This window comes from Cynocephalus volans, chromosome 11, assembly GCF_027409185.1.
Source record: "Cynocephalus volans isolate mCynVol1 chromosome 11, mCynVol1.pri, whole genome shotgun sequence".
In the NCBI taxonomy this organism is placed as follows: domain Eukaryota; kingdom Metazoa; phylum Chordata; class Mammalia; order Dermoptera; family Cynocephalidae; genus Cynocephalus; species Cynocephalus volans.
The window spans coordinates 56,607,593-56,632,285 of record NC_084470.1 but is presented as its reverse complement, the minus strand read 5'-3'; the positions used below and the strand labels follow the sequence as shown (position 1 = coordinate 56,632,285).

General features: G+C 43.4%; 1 protein-coding gene across 4 annotated transcripts in view; it reads left to right on the top strand.

Annotated features, from left to right (window-relative positions):
• Positions 1-24,693, top strand: part of FYCO1 (FYVE and coiled-coil domain autophagy adaptor 1) — an 82,884-nt gene that overhangs the window by 13,083 nt on the left and 45,108 nt on the right. For all 4 annotated transcript variants that reach the window (XM_063115392.1, XM_063115390.1, XM_063115393.1 and 1 more), the window contains exons 3-10: positions 746-852; positions 2,469-2,594; positions 7,174-7,280; positions 8,791-8,934; positions 17,669-17,759; positions 18,652-21,078; positions 22,201-22,293; positions 22,862-22,980. In XM_063115392.1, the coding sequence (XP_062971462.1) occupies positions 746-852; positions 2,469-2,594; positions 7,174-7,280; positions 8,791-8,934; positions 17,669-17,759; positions 18,652-21,078; positions 22,201-22,293; positions 22,862-22,980 (3,214 nt within the window). The remainder of the gene's footprint in view (positions 1-745; positions 853-2,468; positions 2,595-7,173; positions 7,281-8,790; positions 8,935-17,668; positions 17,760-18,651; positions 21,079-22,200; positions 22,294-22,861; positions 22,981-24,693) is intronic.

Below are 24,693 nucleotides of genomic sequence, written 5' to 3'. Positions count from 1 at the left end.
CACATTGGGATGCATCTTAAAATCAGTCACATCTTAGATTTGCTGAAATAAGGCAATCACTACCTCCAGTGCTGTATTAAATGTGAAATACATGTAAAGGCCTGACCCCTCATGGGTACTGGGTTAACAGAAGCAGGCACTGTTGTTGTCATTGTTGGGATTGTTATTATCATAACTATTATGTGCACATACTGGGTGTTCTTGAAGCCTGCATTTACCTGTACTGAGCTTAGGTTTATAGTGAAGAATAGAAATATGGTGAGAATAAAAGATAAAACTTTCTGGGCCGAGCCCATGGCGCACTTGGGAGAGTGCGGCGCTGGGAGCGCAGCCACGCTCCCACCGCGGGTTCGGATCCTATATAGGAATGGCCGGTGCACTCACTGGCTGGGTGCTGGTCACGAAAAAGACAAAAAAAAAAAAAAAAGATAAAACTTTCTGGAAGTCAGTATTAGGGGACTGAATGATTCATCCACACAGCAAACATTTGTTAATGGGTGGTGGGCATACAGGAATGAAAAAGAAGTGTGCCCAGTCCTCATGCTGTCGTAAAGTATCTGTGGGCTCTCGGGACATGTTAACACTCTGTGACTTAGAGTTACAAGATATTTATATACCCTTTTATATTTCTGAGGTGCTCTGCCCTCTCTGACCCCTTACTCCTCATGCTTCCTGGGGCTACTCCTGCTTCTCTCTCTGACTTCAGTCTCAAGCTAGTTACATGTTCCTGTTTGTTATCTTAAAGATGCTGTGACGGAACTAAGCAAAGAATTTAAGGAAGCAGGGGAACCCATCACAGATGACAGCACCAGTTTGCATAAGTTCTCTTATAAACTTGAGTATCTCCTACAAGTAAGTGACGCCTGTAATGTGTTAATTTTTGCACTGTTGTCTCTTGTTTCCTTCTTGGATGACTTATCAGCATTCAGGATGTGGTTCAGAAAGCTCAATGGAGCCGTTAAGCCCTCATGGTTAGACCAAAGGTCAGAGCAGTCCCCAGCAAGAGCTCCATCCTTCAAGTGTGATCCTCTGGGGAATCAGAATGTTGCCCCTTAGGATGATTTTGGGACTTGAGAGAACATTCTTTATCTCTAAATAAGGAGATAACATTCTTTATCTCTTTAGGTCATTTTAAGGCAGGTCACAAGGTCACTGTACAGCAAGGATCTGAACTTTGGGGCAGTTACATACCCCTTTGGGAGTTTGGTGAAAGCTGTGGAGTCTCTCTCCAAACATACGTGCGTATATGTACACACCCAGTCATGCATTTTTGCAGGCAATTTTCAAGAGTGTGTGGGCCCTCTGAAGATTATCCGCAGTGCCCCGTTTTACAGCCTTGCTGCTCAAAGTCTGTCCACAGATCAGCAGCATCAACATCACCTGAGTACTTGTGAGAAGTATATTCTTGGTTCCCACCCTGACCTACTGAATCAGGATCTCTGGGTCAGCCCAGAAAATTTTCTTTCAACGTACTCATGGTATAACTTATGCCTGCTCAATTCAAGAAACAGCACTGATCTACAGAACTCTGCAGATGTGGAAAAACACACGCAACTAAAATAGGCAGGAAAGAAATGGACCAGAAGTTCTTTTAGGATGGGGTATTAGGCATTACACTTTTTTCTTTTCCTTTTTATTTTTGTTTTATCTAGATTTCCTAACTATGTGCATATCTTGCTTCTACAGTCAGAAAAAAATGCTATAAAATGTTATAGAAAGATATACCTGTATTGTTTTGAACACCATTGTTTTGCAGTGTCACTTCCCACCAAAGCATATAGGGCAAGAGCCCACAAGAGCAAAGGCCCCCAATGTATTGAAGGGCTTGCCTTTTTTATGCCTTTCCAACTGGTTCTTTCTTAACATTGCAAAACTGTTTGTGGACTTTTTTTTTTTTTCAATTAAGCCCATTTTGGTTTTGGATTTGAAATGACTCAGCTCACAATTATTTGAATTTATTATCTGTGTATTAAAACAATACAGAAACTTAAGAGTTGAGTAACTGGGATAAAATGTCATGACCTCATTTCCCTAAGTTGGGGCATAGTTAACACTCTTTATATTGCCCTTAGGACTCTTCACTTATATTTCTCATGTGTTCATAGCAGCTTTGGTGGTCTTCCACCCAACTCTATGCCACAGAGTTCCCTTCAAGGGATAAATCCTTTTGGGCGGCTGTTATTCCTGAATCTCACTGGTTGTATGACCTTGAGCCAATTACTTAACATCTCACAGCCTCAGTTTCCTAACCTCTCACAGCCTCAGTTTCCTCATCTATAAATTGGAGATTAAAACACCTTCATTTTGGGATTAACACACCCTGATTTGCCAATAAATAAAAATAATGTCAATAAAGGTCCTTGCCCAGAGCCAGCACCTAAGAAGCTATTGTTATTATTTATTCTTTCAATGGTGGGATGAACAGCAGTGGGTTTGTACCTCCTCTCTCTGTTGCTTTCCCTTCCCAGTTCGATCAGAAAGAAAAGGCCACCCTTCTGGGCAACAAGAAGGACTACTGGGATTACTTCTGTGCCTGCCTGGCCAAGGTGAAAGGAGCTAATGATGGGATCCGGTTCGTAAAGTCTATCTCGGAGGTAAGCTGAACGCAGCACCCAAGGACTTCATGTCTTCCTCTGGCCTGTCTTAAGCATCTCATTCAGAGACATTTGCTGCAGACAGCCAAGTGAGGAAGTGGGGTTTACAGGCAGTAAGGAAATAACTAAATCCAGTCCAGGTATATCCAGTGCCCATGCTTGCTGTGGCTCAGGCTCAGGGAAACCACTTAAATGAGTGTTTACCAAGCAGAGAAAAGCTCAGTCCTGAGTGTACATTATATCACAACCTACATGTTACCTAACAGGGTGGGCTGTTTACATTATACATCTCTGCTCATGGCACCACTTGGAGGTGTGTAGATAGGATGCCTCCACCTTTAAAAAAACATTTCTTAGATAAAATTTTTAGAGTTTGCTAGGTGGCTTTCCCTATAATTTGCCCCAGAAACTTGGATTTGAAATGAAGAGAGTGATGTGGGATCTCAAAAGACACTTCTTAAAATGCTGGTGTGCTCAGAAACTTCCCACATTCAGTTCAGAGCCCCTCGAGATCAGAATGTCAAGGCTTTGCTGTTTTACAAAACTCCAAAACAACAAATACACATACCTATGTCACATACACACACACACTCTCCCTCTCTGGCTCTCTGCCACCCCCTTTCCCTAATGAATCTCTCTCCTCCTCTCTTATCAGCCTAGTCCATCCATGAGTGAAGAAGTTTGCATATTAGGGAGCAAGTAAATCCCTAGATAAGGGGCAGGAGGTTTGCACATTTCATCGTTTTTTCAATATCTCTTCAATGAGTGTGAAGTCACTTTAAAGTCAGCACATATGCTGTGTGGCTGGTCTCCCACAAAGGTCACAGCATTTGGTGTTCTGGGAAGAGCTCCTGCCTGACCGTGCCAGCTGGAGCTGGATGTGTTTCTTCTTATAGAGAATGATGTGTTAGATACGCTGACATTGAGGGCCAGGCATTTTCCACCACCTGCACCCTCTGGCATCTGAGAAAAGGAGGAAGGATCCTGGTTCTGAAGAGTTTGTTCTGTGAGTTTCCTTAACATCCGTGTAGTGTGGGCAAGTCTTGTGAAGTCTTGCCTGGTGGGATACTCAGGGTCATGATGTAGAGCAGTGTTTTAATTTTAATGCGTCATAAATCTGGGAGGGGTTCCCACTGTCACTGTCCTCTCTTCTGTTCCTCAGCCCCTGCACAGAGCAACTACAGCCTCTGACTTTATAACTTCAGACAGCTGAAGTCTGGAAATAAATTTAGTTTTAATCTCCATTCCTCAGGGTTCTGAAATGCTTGCTAGAACACATCTACTTTTTGGCTTATTTCCTCTTCTCTCATAATGCAGTCAGACCTTTAGACAGTTTGAAGCCATCGAAACTGACTTTTCAGAAGGAAAATGCACTCCTTGCTTTTGCAAACATTGGTTTTTTTGGTGGCTGGCCTAGTCTCTGCTTCCCATAGGTCCCAGTTGTTTATTTCTGTTGAAGACTGCTCTCTGGGGCATCATCGGTTGGAATGTCTTGGAACATCACTAGACTGGGTGAGCTACTGGATACTTGGGATAACTTTAATAACTTTAACTTTTAATAAATGCTGTCTGGGTCTTCAAGCAAGAGGGTAACCAATCAGGCCCCTTTGGGATGGGAGGCAGCCATTTGGACTAAAATAAAAGTTCTATTAAGCCATTTCCAGAGGTGCGGAATGGGCAACTTGGAGTGCATTTCACCGTGAAGAACAGCGTGCAGGTCGGCATCAGGCTCCTGGCACAGCGGCCTGGTTTAAAGCAGGATCAGCTCTTCTGTACCTTTCAGATTTCCTGTCCTTTGCTGCTCTCTTATTGCTTCTCACTATAGTGTGTATGGGTTCTGATTAGATGCTAAAAAAAAATTAAGGAATTAGGTAATGAATGCAGACCCAGATCTCAAAAAATAAAAAAGCCATGCAGTATTTTCATTTGCAGTACAAAGAACTATTGTTTCCTTCCACAAAGGGTATTTTTTAAAATGCCTTTTAAAATAAATAGCTCCCTTTATGTATAATCAACTGGGACTGATTAAAAATATAGCCTCAAATGTTTGCTATTAAAAAAGCTTTAAAGTTCTGAAGCTGAGTGGCCAGTTTGCTGAGAATAAGGACAAGCTCCTGCCTTTGGGAGCTTACAGATATGGGCTGTTACGTGAGCATCTTATTAAATGCTGCAGGGCCTGTGTGTGGGTGTGTTTGTACGACTGACACACTTCATTTCCCAATGCCTTGCTCAGCTGTTCTTGGCTGCCTGCGTTTCCTGGTTATGTTGTTGCTTTGCATTGCTTCACACCCCCCCACGGATTTGTCACCCCACTTCTCCTGGGTGATGGAGATGAAAGGATTACTCAAAGCCCATCTCTTCCGAGCAGTGAGAAGCCCTGAAGTGGTTAATTTCCCACTGGAACCCTCAAGCAAGAGGGATCCCTTCCTTGGGAAATTAATGCTGAGTTGGGGTTTTCTTCCTGCATTTATTTTCCAGACCAGGATGTTACAGGAAGAGACATAGGTGGGGTTATAGTTTAACAGTATAGGCTGGTAACTTTCAGTGAAACAAGCCAGATGACATTCCAGTAGACAATTAAGTGGTCTTATCAACACAAGCTTGATCTTAGCAAACGTTCCTTCTATTAGCAATTTCTCAGTATCTTTACATAACTATCAGTAACGAGTCTGTCTTTGAGCCATCAACCTGCTGTGCCACAAATCTTTATCTCACACCAGAGACTTACAGCCTGAGGAAAATTTCCTGTCCTTGCAAGGTCAATAATTGAAACTGCAAGACTTTGGAAAACCAGGCCCTGTGAAGTACATATGCTTTATAGTATGTTCCACACACTGTGTTCTCACCTCTCACCAGGGGAAAAAGTATTTGGACATGGGGATGTCATCAAGATTTTCCCCTGGGCATCTGTCAAGATCAACTGTCTGCACTCACTCCACAGTGGCTTTTATAAAGCCAGTAAGTCAGGCTGGCACCTACCTTCACTTCCAGTTGTCCTGACCCCAAACCTACAGAACCGATATAGGGAAATGTCTTATAGCTTCTATAGTTCACAAGGTTTAACACCTTTTTATTTTTGAAAACCACTTCATATTATGGTATCATTTCCTTGAGTCAGCAATAAGACATAACTCTGAGCTAAAAGGTGCTATACTGGGGTGTTTACAGCATTATTAATGTGCCAGTGCTTGAGGGTATACCAAGTATTTCCTGTCTCAATCCAGTGCCAAAATGGATATCTTAATAGTATGGGGTATTGGGACCCTCTTTTGGTCAAACCACTGCTTCCTCTCCACCCCACCACAAATACACACGTTAAATGTTTCTGACCTTTGAAGGAGTGGGGAGGGTATTGGATCTGGGCTACCCCACTCAGAGCCAGGGCCTGATAGAACAGGTGCATGTGATAGGTTGGGAGGTTTTGAATTCCTGCCTCCTTATCTTCAGCGTCTAGGGCTGATGCATCAGGAGTAGGTATCCTAATTTGCAAACTGGTCTCAGGTGTCTTCTGTGGCTGTCCCTTTATTCCGTGCATCTTGTCCACTGTGTGCCCCCAGCTAGCAGAGCCGTGCTTTGGCAGTCTCATGGCAGAGTCTCTGACCTGCATTTCCCATCTTTATCACAAACTTCCAGAAACTTCCTTAGAAACCATGTTTAGCGTGGTAAATTTAAATCTCAAAACAGTTCCATCTTCTCCCTCTGAATGGGTTTTATTGTTATAGGTACTGTGGGGAGAGGTTTCAAAGACAGGCCTGCACCTGGGCCCTCCTGTGCCAACCACTCCAGACTTCTGAGACACATGCATATCCATTTTATCATTACCCCAGGGTGACTGGGCTGCCTTAGAGACACCCATGCTCTCACCCACCGGGCACCTTCTGACCAAATGCAGTGAGTCGGCATATCTGAAAGGAAACAAACCCAACCAGGAAAGCGTTAACAAATATATGGGTTTTAATGATGGTTTCATGGGGACACAGAGGAGGCAGTTACAATTCCAGCAAAACTTCTTAAAGGTCTCTCTCATGCACCTCTGCCCTTTTCCCTGTCTCTTCCCCCTTCTAGCCATGCTCCAGCCGGGCCCCTCAGGCCTCTTCCATGCACCTGTGTCCCCAGCACCTTAAAAACAAACTCAGTATTAGCCAGACTGAGGCCCTCTCTTCCTCCTCAAGTTCAGTTCATTTACCTCCAAGGTTTACTCTAAATATTCCAAAATAAATCAAAGAGTTTCATATCTGACTCCAACCCAAGAGATTCTGATGAGCCAAGGAGGGAGGAATGACATTCCAATAGAATCCACAGATGCTAATATATCTTCTTTGACATGTTTACTAGAGTCTACAGATTATACTCCCATGAAGGCGTGCAAGTATTCCACCCATGTCACACCTCTTTCTGGAGTGATGTTATCAAATGTTTTGTGTCCTTGGAGGGATATGAGTGAAGCCCACATGTAGGGTAGAATTGGATGGCATTTTCTGCCCTGTATCTGCTTTTTTGCAAGCCATCCATGAGGCCAGATCTATATTTGAAGTTAGGCCAAGAGCTCTTCATCTCTATGTAATGTGCTTTTTTCCAGCTTCGAACATCTCTGGGGAAAGGAAGAGCATTTATTCGCTACTCCTTGGTGCACCAGAGGCTGGCGGACACCTTACAGCAGTGCCTCATGAACACCAAAGTAACGAGGTAAATATAGGAGAGTGCTGGGGTCTAGCCCCATACCACTCAGAAATGACCTAAAGTTCATCAATAATAATAATGACAACTGCAACAGCAGTGGCTGTTTGTGTCTCAGTGTGGCACCTGCACAGTCCTTCCACACCATCATTCTCTGCCACCTCTCCTACCAGTCCTTGAGCATGTGGGGCAGATAGCCCTGAGTTTTTTTCAGGTGAAGAAATAAGGCTCAAAGGGGGCTAAATGCCTTTCTCTAGGCCCCAGGGAGGCTGCACTGTAAAGCTGGAGCTCAGAGCCAGATCTCTTAACTCCTAATACCAGGTAGTTTTTCCAGATGTATGGTGTGTCCTTAATGCCAGTGCTAATGGACAGGTTATAGCCTTGGCCTCTCAACAGAATCACCTGTGGGGTTTTTAACAGCAGTGAGCTTGGGACCTCACCTAACACACTGAGGCAGCACCTGCTGGGGTGTCTGGGCTCCCTGGAGACTCTGACGGGCGGCTAGGATTGGGCTTCACTGCGGAGCCCAGGTTGTCCACTAGTGCCGAAGCCTCAGCAGGGAAGGAAGAAGGAAGGAGAGAGGCAGGGATTAAGTGTGAAAGGGGAGAGTGCGTGTCAGGTTAGGGGCTGCAAATCAGGTAACCAACCGATCAGCAGCATCTCTTTGGATTACCCAGCACCCCTTTACCATCTTTGCCTCCCTTCTCCCTGGGGAGTTAATCAAGGATATCTAGTTAATCTAGGAAATCACTTTTGAATTTAAAAAAAAAAAAAAAAAAAAGGCTATGGGGGAAAATGTTTTGTTTTGTCACCTTTAAGATTGATTTGCATAAAGATGTATTTCTCGTGCATTTGACAGGCCTTGCGAATTGGTATGAGCTGAGAATGTTTGCACATTTGATTTGAAGGGTTTTTGTTCTGTATGTTTGGTAAAGACTGTCATAAACAGCTTGACTTCATCACAGTTCACAAACATCAACCAAGTAACTCTCTTTAAACTCATCAGTGTTATCTTTTTTAATTCTCATTGCTTCCCGTGAAATGAAACATCCACTACCTCAAAGTGCAGGTAACATTTCTGGGTAGATAGTTTGTTCCTTGGCTTTTCAGTGGTGTCTGGACAGAAATTAACAGGGAGTTCAGTGTCCTGTACCAAATTCTGGAAAAGGCATAGAAGGTTAAGTTGTCTTTCAAAAAAGAAATGTTCTTTCCTTTACAATTGCCCTTTCTTGTCAAGTAATTGAGATTTAAAGTTTCTCACATCCTTTTGGGGAAATAGGTATGATGTAAATAATAAATGAATAAGCATCCAGATCATTGCAGTAATTTCATCAAAGAAAAGCAAGCTTATTGAGAGTTACATGCTCCTACAATGAAAATGAAATTTCATTGTATCTTTAATGAGTTTGGTAACCTGAGTTGGAGTATGGTGAGTCAGAGCCACACCAGGAGGACCAGTCAGCACTCTTTCCTTATCTTTATTACTCTTGTAATTGACACATTTTCTGTTTTTCCACAGCGACTGGTACTATGCAAGGAGCCCCTTTCTGAAGCCAAAGCTGAGCTCTGACATTGTGGGCCATCTCTATGAGCTGACTGAGGTCCAGTTTGACCTGGCATCAAGGGGCTATGACTTGGATGCCGCCTGGCCAACATTTGCCAGGTACTTTAAGGAACTGCTTGTTTTAAAGACAGGGAAAGAGATGTTTGAAGTTTTGAAGATTGCCACCAGTCTACTCAAAGCAATTTACTTGCTCAATAAATTACAAAAGCGTTGCAACTCTCATGCCTGCTAATTTTACAGACTTTGTTCAGTCATTACCAGCAATAACATCTAAGGCTCCAACCTTAAACCAACCTCATTGGCTAGGGGCTATGAGTCAATAGAGGCATATATACAAAACCCAAGGTTTAAAAAAAATTTTTTTTTAATTTTAATTTGTCAATATACAATGTAGTTGATTTTCGTGTCCCTTCTCCAATTCCTCCTTTTCCTCCCTCCCTCCCCACTCCATCAACATCATATCTGTTCACTTGTCTTGACCAGTTCAAGGAATTATGATTGTTGTGTCTTCTTTTTTTTCCCCCTCCCATTTGTTTGTATATTTATTTATTTTTGTTAGCTCCCACAAATAGGTGAGAACATGCAGTATTTCTCTTTCTGTGCGTGGCTTATTTCACTCAATATAATTTTCTCTAAGTCCATCCATGTTACTGCAAATGGTAGTATTTCATTTTTTTTTATGTAGCAGGGTAGTATTCCATTGTGTAGATATACCACATTTTTCTTATCCACTTATCCGAGGATGGGTATTTAGGCTGGTTCCAACTCTTGGCTATGTAAATAGGGCTGCAATAAACATGGGAGTACAGGTATCCCTTCACCATAACATGATAATTTCCATTCCTCTGGGTATATACCCAGCAGTGGAATAGCTGGATCATATGGTAGATCTATCTGTAATTGTTTGAGGAACCTCCATACCATTTTCCATAAAGGCTGCACTATTCTGCAGTCCCACCAACAGTGTAGGAGAGTTCCTTTTTCTCTGCATCCTCACCAGCATTTGTCATTCCTAATCTTTTGGATATTAGCCATCCTAACTGGAATGAGATGGTATCTCAGAGTGGTTTTGATTTGCATTTCCCAAATGCTGAGTGATGTTGAACATTCTTTCATGTGTCTGTTGGCCATTTGTTTATCTTCCTTTGAGAAATGCCTATTCAGCTTCTTTGCCCATTTTTTAATTGGGTTACTTGTTTTTGCTGTTGTTTGAGTTCCTTGTATATTCTGGTTATTAATCCTTTGTCACATATATATTTTGCAAATATTTTCTCCCACTTTGTTGGTTGTCTTTTCGCTGTGTTAATTGTTTCTTTTGCTGTGCAGGAGCTTTTTAGTTTGTTACAGTTCCATTTGTTTAGTTTTCCTTTGGTTGCCTGTGCTTTTGGGGTCATATTCATAAAGTCTGTACCCAATCCTACTTCCTGGAGTTTTTCCTCTATGTTTTCTTTAAGGAGTTTTATTGTTTCAGGATGTATATTTAATTCTTTAATCCATTTTGAGTTGATTTTGCTATATGGTGAGAGGTATGGGTCTAGTTTCATTCTCCTACATATGAATGTCCAATTTTCCCAGCACCATTTCCTGAAGAGGCATTCTCTTCCCCAGTGTTTAGTCTTGGTGCCTTTGTCAAAGATCAGATGGCTGTAGGTGCACAGGTTGATTTCTGGATTCTCTATTCTGTTCCATTGGTTTTTGTATCTGTTTTTTATGGCACTACCATGCTGTTTTGGTTACTATAGCTTTGTAGTACAGTTTAAAGTCAGGTAGTGTTATGCCTCTGGCTTTTTTTTTTTTTGCTCAGGATTTCTTTGGCTATTTGTGGTCTTTTGTTATTCCATATGAATGTTGTGATTGTTTTTTCCAATTCTGAGAAAAATGTCCTTGGAATTTTGATGGGGACTGCACTGAATCTGTAGATCATTTTGGGTAGTATGGACATTTTCACAATGTTAATTCTTTCAATCCTAGAGCATGGGGTATTTTTCCATCTTCTTGTATCCTCTCTAATTTCTCTCAACGGTGGTTTGTAGTTTTCATCATAGAGATTTTTCACATCCTTGGTTAAATTTATTCCTAGGTATTTTATTTTTTGTTGACTATTGTAAATGGGCTAGCTTTCTTGATTTCTTTTTCTGCTAGTTCATTTTGGAGTATAGAAATGCTACAGATTTTTGCATGTTGATTTTGTATCCTGCAACTTTGCTGGAATCATTTATTAACTAAAAGGTTTTTTGTAGAGTCTTTAGGCTGTTCTATGTATAGGATCATATCATTTCCAAACAGGGACAGTTTGACTTCGTCTTTTCCTATCTAGATGCCCTTTATTTCCTTCTCTTCCCTGATTGCTTTAGCTAGTACTTCCAACACTACATTGAATAGGAGTGGTGAGAATGGGCATCCTTGTCTTGTGCCTATTCTTAGGAGAAAAGCTTTCAATTTTTCCCTGTTCAGGATGATATTGGCAGTAGGTTTGTCATATATGGCTTTAATTGTGTTGACATACTTTCCTTTTATACCCAATTTATAGAGAGTCTTTATCATGAAAGAATGTTGAATTTTCTCAAATGCTTTTCAGCCTCTTATAGAGATGATCATATGGTTTTTGTCTTTGATTTTATTGATGTGGTGTATCACATTTATTGATTTGCATATGTTGAACCAACCTTGCATCCCTGGGATGAATCCCACTTGATTACGGTGTATAATTTTATGTATGTATTGCTGTATTCTATTAGCTAGTATTTTATTGAGGATTTTTGCATCTATATTCATCAAAGACATTGGTCTGTAGTTTTCTTTTTTTGTTGTTGTCCTTTTGTCTGGTTTTGGTATCAGGGTGATGTTTGCCTCATAGAATGAGTTTGGGGGAATGGCCTCTGTTTCAATTAGGTGGAATAGTTTGTAGAGAATTGGTATTAAGTCTTCTTTAAAGGTTTGGTAGATTTCTGCAGTGAAGCCATCCAGTCCTGGGCTCTTCTTTGTTGGGAGACTGCTGATAACAGCTTCAATCTCTTTGATTGTTATTGGTCTGTTCAGATTTTCTATGTCTTCTTGGCTCAGTCTTGGTAGTTTGTGTGTATCCAAAAATTTATCAGTTTCCTCCAGATTTTCAAATTTGTTGGCATATAGTTGTTTATAGTATGTAATGATTCCTTGTATTTCTGAGGTATCGGTTGTAATATCACCTTTTTCATTTCTAATTTTTGTTATTTGTGTCTTCTCTCTTCTTTTTTTAGTTAGCCTTGCTAATGGTTTGTCAATTTTATCCTTTCAAAAAACCAACTTTTTGTTTCATTGATCCATTGTATCGTTTTTGAGGTTTCTGTTTCAGTTAGTTCTGCTCTGATCTTAATTATTTCTTTCCGTGTACTAACTTTGGGTTTGGATCGTTCTTGTTTTTCTAATTCTTTAAGGTGAAGTGTTAATTCTTCAAGGTAAGGTTGTTTACTTGCCATCTTTCCATTCTTCTGAAGTAAGCATTTAGTGCAATAAGTTTCCCCCTTAGTACTGCTTTTGCAGTATCTCACAGGTTTTGGTATGATGTGTCATTATTTTCTTAGTTTCAATAAATTTTTCGATTTCGTGTTTAATTTCTTCTTGGACCCATATGTCATTAAATAGAATGTTATTTATATCCATGTATTTGTGTAGTTTCCAGAGTTTCACTTGTTATTGATTTCTAGTTTTAATCCATTGTAGTCTGAAAAAATACATGGAATAATTACAGTTTTTTAAAATTTGTTGAGACTTGATTTTTGACCTAACATGTGGTCTATCCTGGAGAATGTTCCATGTACTGATGAGAAGGATGAATATTCTGAGGTTGTTGGATGACATATTCTGTATATATCTGCCAAGTCCAGTTGGTCTAAAGTGGTGTTTAGATCTTGTGTTTCTCTTAATTTTTTGCCTAGATGATCTGTCCAATGTTGAGAGTGGGGTGTTCAGGTCCCTTGCTATTATGGTATTAGTGTCTATCTCTTTCTTTAGGTCTAATAGTGTTTGCTTTATAAATCTGGCTGCTCTGATGTTGGGTGCATATATATTTATGAGTGTTATGTCTTCTCGTTGGATAGATCCTTTTATCATTATATAGCTGCCTTGCTTATCTTTTTTTATGGTTTTTGGTTTAAAGTCTATTTTATCTGATATAAGAATAGGTACTCCAGCTCATTTTTTGATTCTGTTTGATTGGTATATCTTTTCCCATCATTTCACTCTTAGTCTGTGTGTGTCTTTACAGGTGAGGTGAGTCTCTTGAAGGCAGCCTATTGTTGGGTCCATCTTTTTAATCCAATCAGTCAGTCTGTGTCTTTTGAGTGGGGAATTCAATCCTTTTACATTGAGTTATTATTGAAAGGTGCTGATTTACTCCTGGCATTTTATTGATTTTTGTTTGGATGTTTTAAATATCTTTTGTTCCTTTCTTTCTGATTTACTGTTTGTCTTCTGTGTTTGTTGGTTTCTTGGGATGGTAGATAAACTTTTTTTTTCTCTCTCTCTTTATTGTTAGCATTTTTATTTTACTGGTGGGTTTTGTTCTTTCTTGAGTATTCATGGGAGTGATGGTTGTTTTTCAGGTACCAGAGCCAGTACTCCCTTGAGAATTTCTTGTAAGGCTGGTTGTGTGGTAATGAACTTCCCACAGTTTTTGTTTGTCTGGGAATTATAGTGTTTGACCTTCATTTCAGAAGGATAGCCTTGCTGGGTAAAGTATTCTTGGCTGGCAATTTTTGTCTTTTAGTATTTTGAAGATATCATCCCATTCTCTTCTGGCTTTTAGGGTTTCTGATGAAAAGTGTGATGTTAGTCTGATAGGGACTCCCTTATAGGTGACTTGATGCTTCTCTCTTGTGCTTTTAAGATTCTCTTTTTGTATTTGAGTTTTGCCAATTTGACTATAACATGTCTTAGAGAGAGCCTTTTTGGTTTGAATATGTTTGGGGATCTTTGAGCCTCCTAAATCTGCACATCTGTATCTCTCCCTATACCTGGAAAGTTTTCTGTTATTATTTCATTGAATATATTTTCAGTGCCATTTCCTTTTTCCTACCCTTCTGGAATACTCATAATTCAGATATTTGAACACTTAAGGTTGTCTATTATCTCTCTTAGATTTTCTTCAATTTTTTAAATTCTTTTTTCTTTTCTTTCTTTCTTTCTTTTTTTTTTTTTTTTTTGGCCCACATGTCTTATTTTGAACAGGCCATCTTCAAGGTCAGAAATTCTCTCTTTTGCTTGTTCTAGCCTGCTGGTTAAGCTGTCTGTTGTGTTTTTTATTTCATTGAATGAATCCATCAGCTCCACAAGCTCTGTTACATTCTTTTTCAGAGCATTGATTTCTTTGTACATTTCCTCTTTCAGGTCCTGTATACTTTTTCTCATTTTGTTGTGTTGTCTAACAGTCTTCTTGTATCTCATTTAGTAGTCCCTTAGAATTGTTGCTCGAAATTCATTGTCAGTAATTTCAAGGACTTCCTGTTCTATAGGATCTAGAACTTGAGACTTGCTATATTCCTTTGGTGATGTTGTACTTTCTCGGTTTTTCATATTTCTAGTATCTCTCCATTGGCGTTTAGTCATTGTGGCAGAGGCTTTCATGGTCTACTTGTTCCACCCTGGTGTCTGCAGCAGTGGCATGGAGTTTTGCTGTTGCTCAGCTGCCTGTTGCTGCCTCAGGGCCTGGGGGTTGGTTCAGGCCTCTCAGGGTTGGGGACTTGCCTGGCTTGGATCCCACAGGGGCTGCTGGGTCAGTGCTGCTGCCTGGGGACTTGGGGGTCATAGGTTTGGGCCTCTTGGGGACATGGAATCACCTGGTCTGGATCCCACAGGGGCTGCTGAGTCAGAGCTGCTGCCTTGGGGTCTGGGGGTCATAGGTTCTTTAAAAGTTTTTGAGGGACTTGCTGCTGTGAGTGTTGGGGAAGGAGCAAGTGGGCTTATTCTCATTCATATTCTTATGGAGTTATCATGAAGGGCTTCTAGGCAGTAAGAGAGGGAATGAAAGCTGCAGCTCGTCCATGTGAGAGTTGCTGGAGAGGTTGCTGTGTTTTTGTTTTTCCTGTTTTCTTTGTTGAGGCCATGAAGTCAGCCAGCCCTTACACCAGTGTGGAACTCACTCACCATCCATCAAACAGAGTCTTCACAGCAACTCCAGGAAGGGAGATGCTGAGCAGACAGGCCCAGAGAGTGCAGGAGCTTGCCCAGCTGATAGGCAGCAGGGCTGGGACCCCAGGCTCGGGTTAAACTCAAGTCCATCATTCTTTGTTTTGTTTTGCTTTCTGTTAATAAGTTTTTTTAATTTCAATTTTTTTTTTCTTTTTTTTGAGGAAATACTTTCTATGTAGAGAAAAGTACTGAGTGTAGTATGATAGTCACATACCATCCACCAGGATTAATAGCTAACATTTTGCCAGATTCACATATCCTTTTAAAAACTTTTTAATTTTGAAATCATTTCAGAATTACAGAAAAGCTGCAAAAATAGTACAGAGTACTCATCTATCCTTTGCCCTGATTTTCCAGTTATCAATATTTTACCATAATTATTTTTTCATTCTTTCTCTATATATACATGTTGGTTTATTTCCTAAGCCAGCTGAGAGTAAGTTGCAAACTTGATTCCCCTTTTCTCTTAAGTACTTCACTGTATATTTCCTAGATCAAGGATATTCTTTTATGTAATCTTAGTACAATTATTAATCAGGAAATTAACATTGATACAATACTGCTATCTAAGCTACAAACCTTATTCAAATTTTATGAATTATCTCAATAATGTCTTTTTCATAATTCAAGGTTGAATCCAGGATCACGTATTGCAGTTAGTTGTCATGCCTCTTAGGCCCCTTTAATTTGGAACAGTTTGTCAGTCTTTGTCATTGATGACATTGACATTTTTGAAATGTTCCTTAATTTAAGTTTGTGTGGTGTCTCCTCATTATTAGATTTAGGTTAAGCATTTTAGGCAGGAAACCCTCAGATGACATATCCTTGTCCACACATATCTAGAGGCATGCAATGCTGACTTGTTTCATTACTAGTGAGGTTAACCAGTATCATTTGGTTAAGGTGGCGTTTGCCAGGTTTCTCCTAAAGTACTATTTCTCCCTTTGTAATTAATATGTATCTTATGGGAAGATACTTTGAGATTATGTTATTATCCTTTTTCTCATAAATCTCTTACCTATTAATTTTAACGTCCATTGTTAACTCTTTCCCAAAGTAATTATTACTGTCATGGTTACCAGAGTGATTTCCCAACTCCTGCTTTATTAGTTGGCATTCTACTATAAGGAAGATCGTTTCCTTCCTCCCCAATTGTTTATTCATTTATTTATTCATTTATAGCAGTACTGACTCAAGGATTCTTATTCTATTCAGTGGTTATATTCTGTCACTGTCATTATTTATTTTGAAGCTTGATTTGTCCCATACTTGGCCTGTGAGAGCCGCTTCACGGAGGGGGCTTGTGGAAGTTTTTGTCATGTCTGATACTTTTTTTAAAAAAATAAAATGTTATAGATCCAGCTAAAGCCCCACACCACTGCGACCCTTTCCCCTTTTTTCCCTTTCCAGAAGTTATCACAGCCCTGTAGTTGATGCATTTCATTCCCAGATGCTTTTATGTTTTTACTAAGTGTGTATTCATAAGTATTTATGTATATATAGATTTATTTTGTTTATATCTTTAAAATTTACATACATTGAATCATGAGATAGCTATCTTTTCTCAACTTGCTTTCTTCATTTTGCATTTTTTGACATTTTTGTTTTTGAAATTTTTATCTGTGTCTGCACATGAAGTTCTATATATGTAGAGTAGGGGTTGGCAAACCACAGCCCACAGGGCTGAGTGGAACACAGCTTTACCCATTTATTTATATGTTGCCCATGGCATGTTTACATGCTTTCATGCTATGGTAGCAGTTGAGTTGTTGTGATGGAGACCATTTAGCCCACAAGCCCACAATGTTTACTGTTTGACCCTTTACAAAAAAAGAATGCCAACCCCTGGTGTCGAGTATTCTTTTGTGTGAATAAATCACAGTTTATCTGTTTTTCTAGCAATATAGAGTTAGAGTTATTTTTTTCTATGTTATGGTGCTCCAAGAGCATCCTCACATGTCTTATGCACATGTGCAACTGTCTTTAGGGTAGGCACTGTGAAGGGCAATTGAGGTGTGGAGACAAGTTTGAAAATGCAATAATTTTAGATTTTTGAGATGATTTTGGTGAAGTAAAGATGTGTTTAGTTTGTTCCTGCTAAACAAGAGTTGATCACACAAGCCTTTGTATTTCTAGACTGACACTGTCTAGCTTTCTGCAATGAGGGAAATGTTCCATTAGAGCTTTCTGCAATGAGGGAAGTGTTCCTTATTTGCACCGTCCCATGTGGTTAACATGACAAGAAGCAGGTCTTCTGGCAACATTATATATGCATAAAATAAAGTGGTGACTGTGAGCTCCTAAGAACAATGTGACCGTTATTTACCAAATTGACTGCACTTGTTCCTCACTGGCAGACAGACCATGGCAGGCACCAAAAGCTCAAGGAAAATTTAAATCAAAAACTGAGAAATATATGTTCACCTAATTCTTTTTGGCACTGGGAGGAAAGTCATGATGCTTAAACTGTAGCCATGGAAACCCTGTGTCATAGACCAGTGCACATGTGCTCTTGGGTGAAAACTGTTGGGTTTTACCTCTTTACACTCCATCTGGGAAGGCAGTGCCCCCTACCACTGCCTGGTTGCCTGCGTGTGTGTTTGTACGTACCTGTGTGTGTGTCTCCTGCTCTGAATAAAATTATGTTTGTTCTGTGGCCCCACAGGAGGACACTGGCCACTGGCTCTTCTGCCTACATGTGGAAACCCCCCAGCCGAAGCTCCAGCATGAGCAGTTTGGTGAGCAACTACCTGCAGGTAATGCCAGGAAGGCTGGGAACTTCCTCCTTGTAGTGCCAGTGAGAGTATGTCCTTGCCCCCAGCAACTCAAGAGCAATGTTTCAGATACCTGCCGTTCCAATCAGAGCAATATAAACTCTCAGTTATAGCCACAGTTTCCTGGAGTACAGGATTTTACAACCAAATAGAATTTAGGCCCTTTTAAAATCAAGTAATTTTAAAAGATTTGAAAGTATTTTAAAAGAAGCAGTTTAGCACTGTGGTTAAAAGCAGCAGAGTCAAATCCCGAGTCTGTCACCTACCAGCTGTGTGACCATGGGGAAATTACTAAACCTCTGGGAGATCAGCTCTCTCGTCCGTAAGATGGGCATAATAAAAATCACTCTAGCTCATAAATAAGGGAGTACTTAAGAGCTGGACATAGGCAGGGGCTCAGTAAGTATTAGTAGGTAGGAGTAGTTTTTTTTTTAGAAATGTGAATTATCACAGCTGTATATAGTTTTGCAGAAATTGATCAGCAATAAAAAAATTAAAATGATTAATATAAGGAGCATTAAGAGTAGAACATAAACTAATCTTTACCCTATTTTGTGGTTTAAATATAACTGAATTTATCTAAGAGCGAGCATCTATTAAGTTAGTAAAGTTGAAGGAGGCTGGATGGGAAACTCTTGTCTGTGTCTCAGTGGAGCTCACATGTGTGGCTGCATGGCTTTGGAATGGGGTGCTCACCTCCTTGTGGCAAATGTTTTGAAAAAAAGGGGCTCTAGTCCTTTGAATAGCTCTTTAGACTAACCTTAGGTCTAGTAATTCCTGTATTTTTACTTCTCTCATTAAGCTCTGCAGCTTTTGCAAGTAGCCATGTAGCTTCATCCCAAAGACACTTGTCTTTTGTGTCACTCCTCTCCAGACTCAAGAGATGGCCTCCAGCTTCGACCTGAACAGTCCCCTAAACAATGAGGCATTGGAGGGCTTTGATGAGATGCGGCTGGAGCTGGACCAGTTGGAGGTGCGGGAGAAGCAGCTACAGGAGCGCCTGCAGCAGCTGGATGGAGAGAACCAGGAGCTGAGGGCAGCTGTCAGCTCTCAGGGGGAGCAGCTAAAGATGGAGAGGGAGAGGGGGCGTACTGCAGCGGAAGACAACATTCGCCTCACTCGCATGGTGGCTGAACTCCAGAAACACTGGGAGGTCACCCAAGCCACCCAGAACACTGTGAAGGAGCTGCAGATGTACCTGCAGGCCCTGGAGCTGGGTGCAGCAGAAAAGGAGGAAGACTGCCACTCAGCCCTGCAACGGCTGGAGTCCATGCTGCAGCCCTTGGTGCAGGAGCTTGAGGCTGCACAGGACTCACTGAGCAGGAAGAACCAGCATTCTGCCAGTGTCCGAGACTGGCTGGCCACAGCTGAGCAGAAGGCAGATACAGCACTGGGCACAGAGGGGCAGCAAGAGCCCATTACTGGTGACTCAGCCCTGGAGATTCAGAGGCTGGAGGAGAAGCTTCGAGCACTAGAAGGGGAGAGCTCCAAGGTCCAGGAGCTCAACAAGCAACAGACCACCCAATTGGAGCAGCTGGCCAAGCAGCTGCAGCTGAAGGAGGAGGCCCGTGCCAGCCTGGAGCGGATGGTGGAAGAGATGGCCCCACTCCGGGAAGAGCTGTCTGGGAAGGGGAAGGAGGCAGCCCAGCTCCAGCGACAGCTTCAGGAGTCACTGGCACACTTGAGCTCCCTGGAGGAGGAGCTGGCAGAGGTTAGGCGGGAGGAACAGCGGCAGCAGGAGGAGAAGGAGCTGCTGGAGCAGGAGGCCAGGTCTCTGACCCGGCAGCTGCAGCTCCTGGAGACCCAGCTGGCCCAGGTGAGCCAGCATGTGAGTGACCTGGAGGAGCAGAAGAAGCAGCTCATCCAGGACAAAGACCACCTCAGCCAGAAGGTGGGGACACTGGAGCGGCTTGCTGAGCAGCCAGGCCCAGAGCTGCCCTTGATGGGTGATAAGAGCAAGGCTTTGGTCCTCCTGAACTCCACCCTGCAACAAGCCTGCAAGATGCCAGAGGAGGGGCAGAGGGGCCTTCCAGAGGTAGAGATCAACGATACCAAGGTGCAAGGGGGTGACCAGGAGGAGAAGCTTCAACAGGCCAACAGGGAGCTGGAGAAGGAACTGCAGAATGTGACTGGGCGCAACCAGCTCCTGGAGGGCAAGCTGCAGACCCTGCAGGCGGATTACCAGGCTCTGCAGCAGCGGGAGGCAGCCATCCAGGGCTCCCTGGCCTCCCTGGAGGCCGAGCAGGCCAGCATCCGGTGCTTGGGTGACCAGATGGAGGCGAGCCTCCTGGCTGTAAGGAAGGCCAAGGAGGCCATGAGAGCCCAGGTGGCAGAGAAGGAGGTTGCCCTGCAGAGCAAGGAGGGTGAGTGCCAGCAACTGCGAGAGGAGGCAGAGCAGTGCCGGCAGCTAGTAGAGGCCCGGGACCAGGAGCTCAGGGTTCTTGAGAGCCAGTGCCACCAGCAGACCCAGCTGATTGAGGCCCTCACAGCAGAAAAAGGCCAGCAGGTGCTCGGCCCACCCCCAGATGGTACAGCCTATGAGCTAGCAGCCCAGCTGGCCCTGTCTCAGCCACAGCTGGAAGTCCATCAGGGGGAGACCCAGCGGCTGCAGGCTGAGGTGGTAGACCTCCAGACCAAGCTCCAGGCAGCACTGGATGACCGGGACAAGGTACAGAGCCACCTGAGTGTGGCCGAGGCAGTCCTGAGGGAGCACAAGACCCTTGTGCAGCAGCTGAAAGAGCAGAACGAAGCCCTCAACAGGGCCCACATCCAGGAGCTGCTGCAGTGCTCAGAGCGTGAAGGGGCGCTTCAAGAGAAGAGGGCCAGTGAGGCGCAGCAAAGGGAGGAGGAGCTGCGGGCCCTGCGGGAGGAGCTGTCACAGGAGAAATGCAGCTCCCAGGACGCCCAGCTGGAGCATGTGGAGCTGCAGGAGCAGCTGCACCAGGCCAACACGGATACTGCTGAGCTTGGCATCCAAGTCTGTGCACTGACTGCAGAGAAGGCACGGGTGGAAGGGGCACTGGCCTGTGCTGCCCAGGAACTTCGGGACTCCAAAGAGGCAGCCTCAAGGGAGCGAGAGGGCCTGGAGTGCCAAGTGGCAGGGCTGCAGCAAGAAAAGGAGATCCTGCAGGAGAAGCTGAAGGCAGCTGAGGAGGCAGCCAACTCACTACCTGGCTTGCAGGCCCAGCTGACCCAGGCTGAGCAGCAGGTCCAGAGCCTCCAGGAGACTGCACATCAGGAGCTCGACACCCTCAAGTTCCAGCTGAGTGCTGAGATCATGGACTACCAGAACAGACTTAAGGTAATGCTAGCTGCAACCATCCAGGCTCTCTCCATCTCCCTGGGGCAGGCCTGGTGGGTCCATGAGAGGAAGCCTCTGCAGCTGTAAAGCAGGGCAGACCAGAGAATGTACTGGGGGTGGGGAAGCGCAGGCAAACACCCCATGGTCCTGTCCTGCTGTCATAGCTTGCAGTAGCATCTTTCTCTCTGCAGGAACATGTCAGGTATAGAACACCCGGGAATGATACCTTAGCCCAGAATTCCAAATTCAAGACCATTGCAGACAAGGTTGGCACACACAGAATTTTTTTTTAATTAGTAGCCAACATTTACAGAGCAGAATATTTACAAATTCAGTTTGCAGCTTCTTTTGAAATCTCAGAAGACCTGATAGCCTGTGTCCTCATCTCCATGTGACAACAGTCAGCAGGAGCTCAGTGATGGCTGCCCATTTTAAAGGAGGTACACATCCTCTGGTTTTCTCCCTACACTCTTTTGTGTACCTGTCCAGCTTCTGTGGGCATGTGAGTCTGCCTTACCCTCTAGAACCTACTGCAGAGTGGCATCCTCAAGTCCTGTCTCTGGGTTCTTAGACAGTGGATAAGCAACCCCTTCAGGTGCCATCCTGATAGCAGATACAGTATAGGGAACTGACTCAATTAGTTTTTACAAGGCCCTTGGGACAGACAAGCTTATGAGATCAGCACAGTTATCATGTGCCTTTGATAGTGCACAAAGACGAGGGGTCAAGAGTGAGGACACAGGCAGGACAAGCACCGGGACTTGATTTCCAGTGTTGATCACCAGTCCGTCTGCATCAAGGTCAGTGCCCTTTCAGGCCACTCCTGACCCTCCACAGTTAGGCAACTCCACTGCGATGTGCCTCCCCACCCTGTTACCATGCTCCATGTGATCCTTAGGCCACTTTTTTCCTTAGAGAAATTAAATTCTGAGTTAGGGGACCATGCTAAGTCTCTTTCTTAGTACGCTTGAAAGTATTTTGTTACCTACAAAGCTCAAAGCTTATTGAGATGCTAGTTTGGGGAAAAAAGAGAGGTAGCTTGTTTTTCCCCATTTGGGTGATGGGGCTGAAGGAATCTCAGCAAGGATGCCACTTTTATGATGCCTTTCTCGTTCTTTTCAGACCACCAGTGAAGAGTGCAGGAGCCTCAGGGGCCAGCTGGAGGAGCAAGGCCAGCAGCTACAGGCCGCCAAGGAGGCTGTAGGGAATCTGAAGGTAGGCCGCAGCCAGTGTGGGGACCTGTCAGGGAGAGGGAATGTGGTTTGGTTTTTACTGGACCGTTTGAGGAGGGCTCCCTGCAAGATTCCAGTTCCTAAGCTGAAGTTGTCATCAGTTTACCTGTGTAGATAGCCTGAATCTACACCTTCTACTCTCTGGACACCTAGCTGGAGCTACCAAGTGTAGGAAAGGGAGGAAGTTGTCTTCTTGGTTGTCTCTGTAGACATCCTCTAGCCAGTGATTCTAAACTGAGCAGGTTTCAGGGTCAGCACTGGCCCCGCTGTCTTCAGAGCAGTGCTTAAGTGAACCCTGCTCCCCGTCACCCCTCCCTCCAGCGCCACCCTGGGGATTCTGATACTTGCCGCTCCTTCAGCCACCACAACCAGTTGCAGTTGAGGCTCACAGAGCAGAGGCTCTTGGCCTCTTGAATTTAAAAAATAAAAATAAAAAAATAAGAAACAGAAAACAACTTAGCCAGATGGGGATGGATAGTACACCAGTCACATTATGGCATCTTACACGGGCTCCTGCAAGTTGAGTGTCTTCTCTCAATGTCCTGCACCAGGCCACCCAAACAGACATGGAAGAGAAGCTGAGCTTCACCAGCAAACATCTTACAGAGTGCCAGGCCGCCCTGCTGAAGAAGGAGAAGGAGGGGACCATCCTGCGTGAAAACCTGGAGAGGTTAGTCCTGCTGTCTACCACGTAGCCAGTAGTAGTCTTCAGTGAAGGGGGTTTTGTGCAGTCATCGAGAAAGTCAGTCATTCACATTAGGTTTAGGAAGTCCTTTTGCAAGAAAAACCACAAACTCAGAAGTGCTTGTGCCAGAAGTGTGCCACAGAGAACCTGGCTGTCTGCCTATCACAGCCTATAGATGGATAAAGCACCTTTCTCTTAATTTGGTTTTCTTATCTTGGCAGGGCATGCTTCAGTAACTCCATGCTTTGGAAAAACTAAAATGAAATTAAAAGGGCATAATAATAATGAGTAATAATAACAGCAAACATTTAAATAATGCTTAAAATGTGGCAGGCACTGTTTTAAATATTTTGCATATATTTACCCATTTAATCCTCTCTCCCATTTAATCCTGTGAGTAAAGTATTATTATTTATGCCCATTTTATAAATGAGGAGAATAAGCGTGCCAAGGAGCAGGATCAGCAGACTCTCTGGTACCCTGTCTGTGGAGAGCAGATCATGCTGTCACCCCGTTCATCATGGATTTTTTTAGCCTTAAAGTATGGGCCCTACAGTGCTGGCCTGTGGCCAGCCCCAAGGCCTCCCTGAGCCTCCTCATCTTCAGGCTTAGGGCCATATGGAGTTGTGAGCCTGAGCCCTCAGCTCATCTCGCCAGGGCCTGATCAAAACAGGTTTAGCAGGGAGGAGGGGTTGCTGGAATCAAGTTGCACATGTGCCACCAGCAAAGACAGGTACATCAAATTTTCCCAAGTCTTTAACTTTTCTGCTCATCCCTCATCTCTTCCACGCTTGCCTTCTAGGCCTGGGCCCAGGCTCAATGGGAGATCCAGAGTATGTTTGAGGATGTACATTTCTTCTCATCCGACCCTTCCAGTGTTTGAATCCTGTAGGCCCCTGGCCAACCTTAGCCCAGGTCATGTTTACATGAGAGCATAAACAGAGAGAACCTTCTAAGTTGGTGGCATTAAAAAAAAATGCTATAACGTGATTATTTGTAAGATCTCAGAGCATTTGTTTTAGCTGCTCAAAGTTGCACAATCCATCCACTCAGGGTTGAATTTTATTTTATTCTCTCTCTCTCTCTGTGCGTGTGTGTGTGCATGTGCGCCTATGAGATCATTTTGATGGTTGGGGTCTGGTAAACAGTCTCCTGACAACTTTATACTAGACATAGAAGGGCTGGATTAGGTACAGATTAATCTGACTCTCTGCAGAGCTCTCTGTTTAATGGAGCATTTATGATGTCTTGCTGGGCCTTGGGGTTTATAGAGCACCTTGGACAACACTGCCTTAGGGGATAACTGAGCTGAAAGTGGAGTGAACGAGGTCAGAAGACAACATGGTTTGGCCAGCCACTTCTGCCATAAATTGAGACACTCCACAGCACTGAAAACAATCCCTTGGGCTTCAGGGGTCTATCAGATAGAATAACTCACAGTACAAATTATCTGCTGTGGGCCCAGCACCATGCCGTGGGTGTAGAGTCCCAAAGACCCATGGAAGACAGGTCCTCCTCTGTGCATTCACCTTCAGGAAACTATGCCTGTCCTTCCTTTCCTGACTCTTTTTTCCTCCGGCTCATTCTCCTCACCACCAGCTTTTTGGGCTCCTCTCACATCCTCAATCCCTATCCAAGAACGAAGGGGTGCAGTGTTTGACTCACCTGGGGTGCTTCTAGCAACCTGGGGTTAACCTG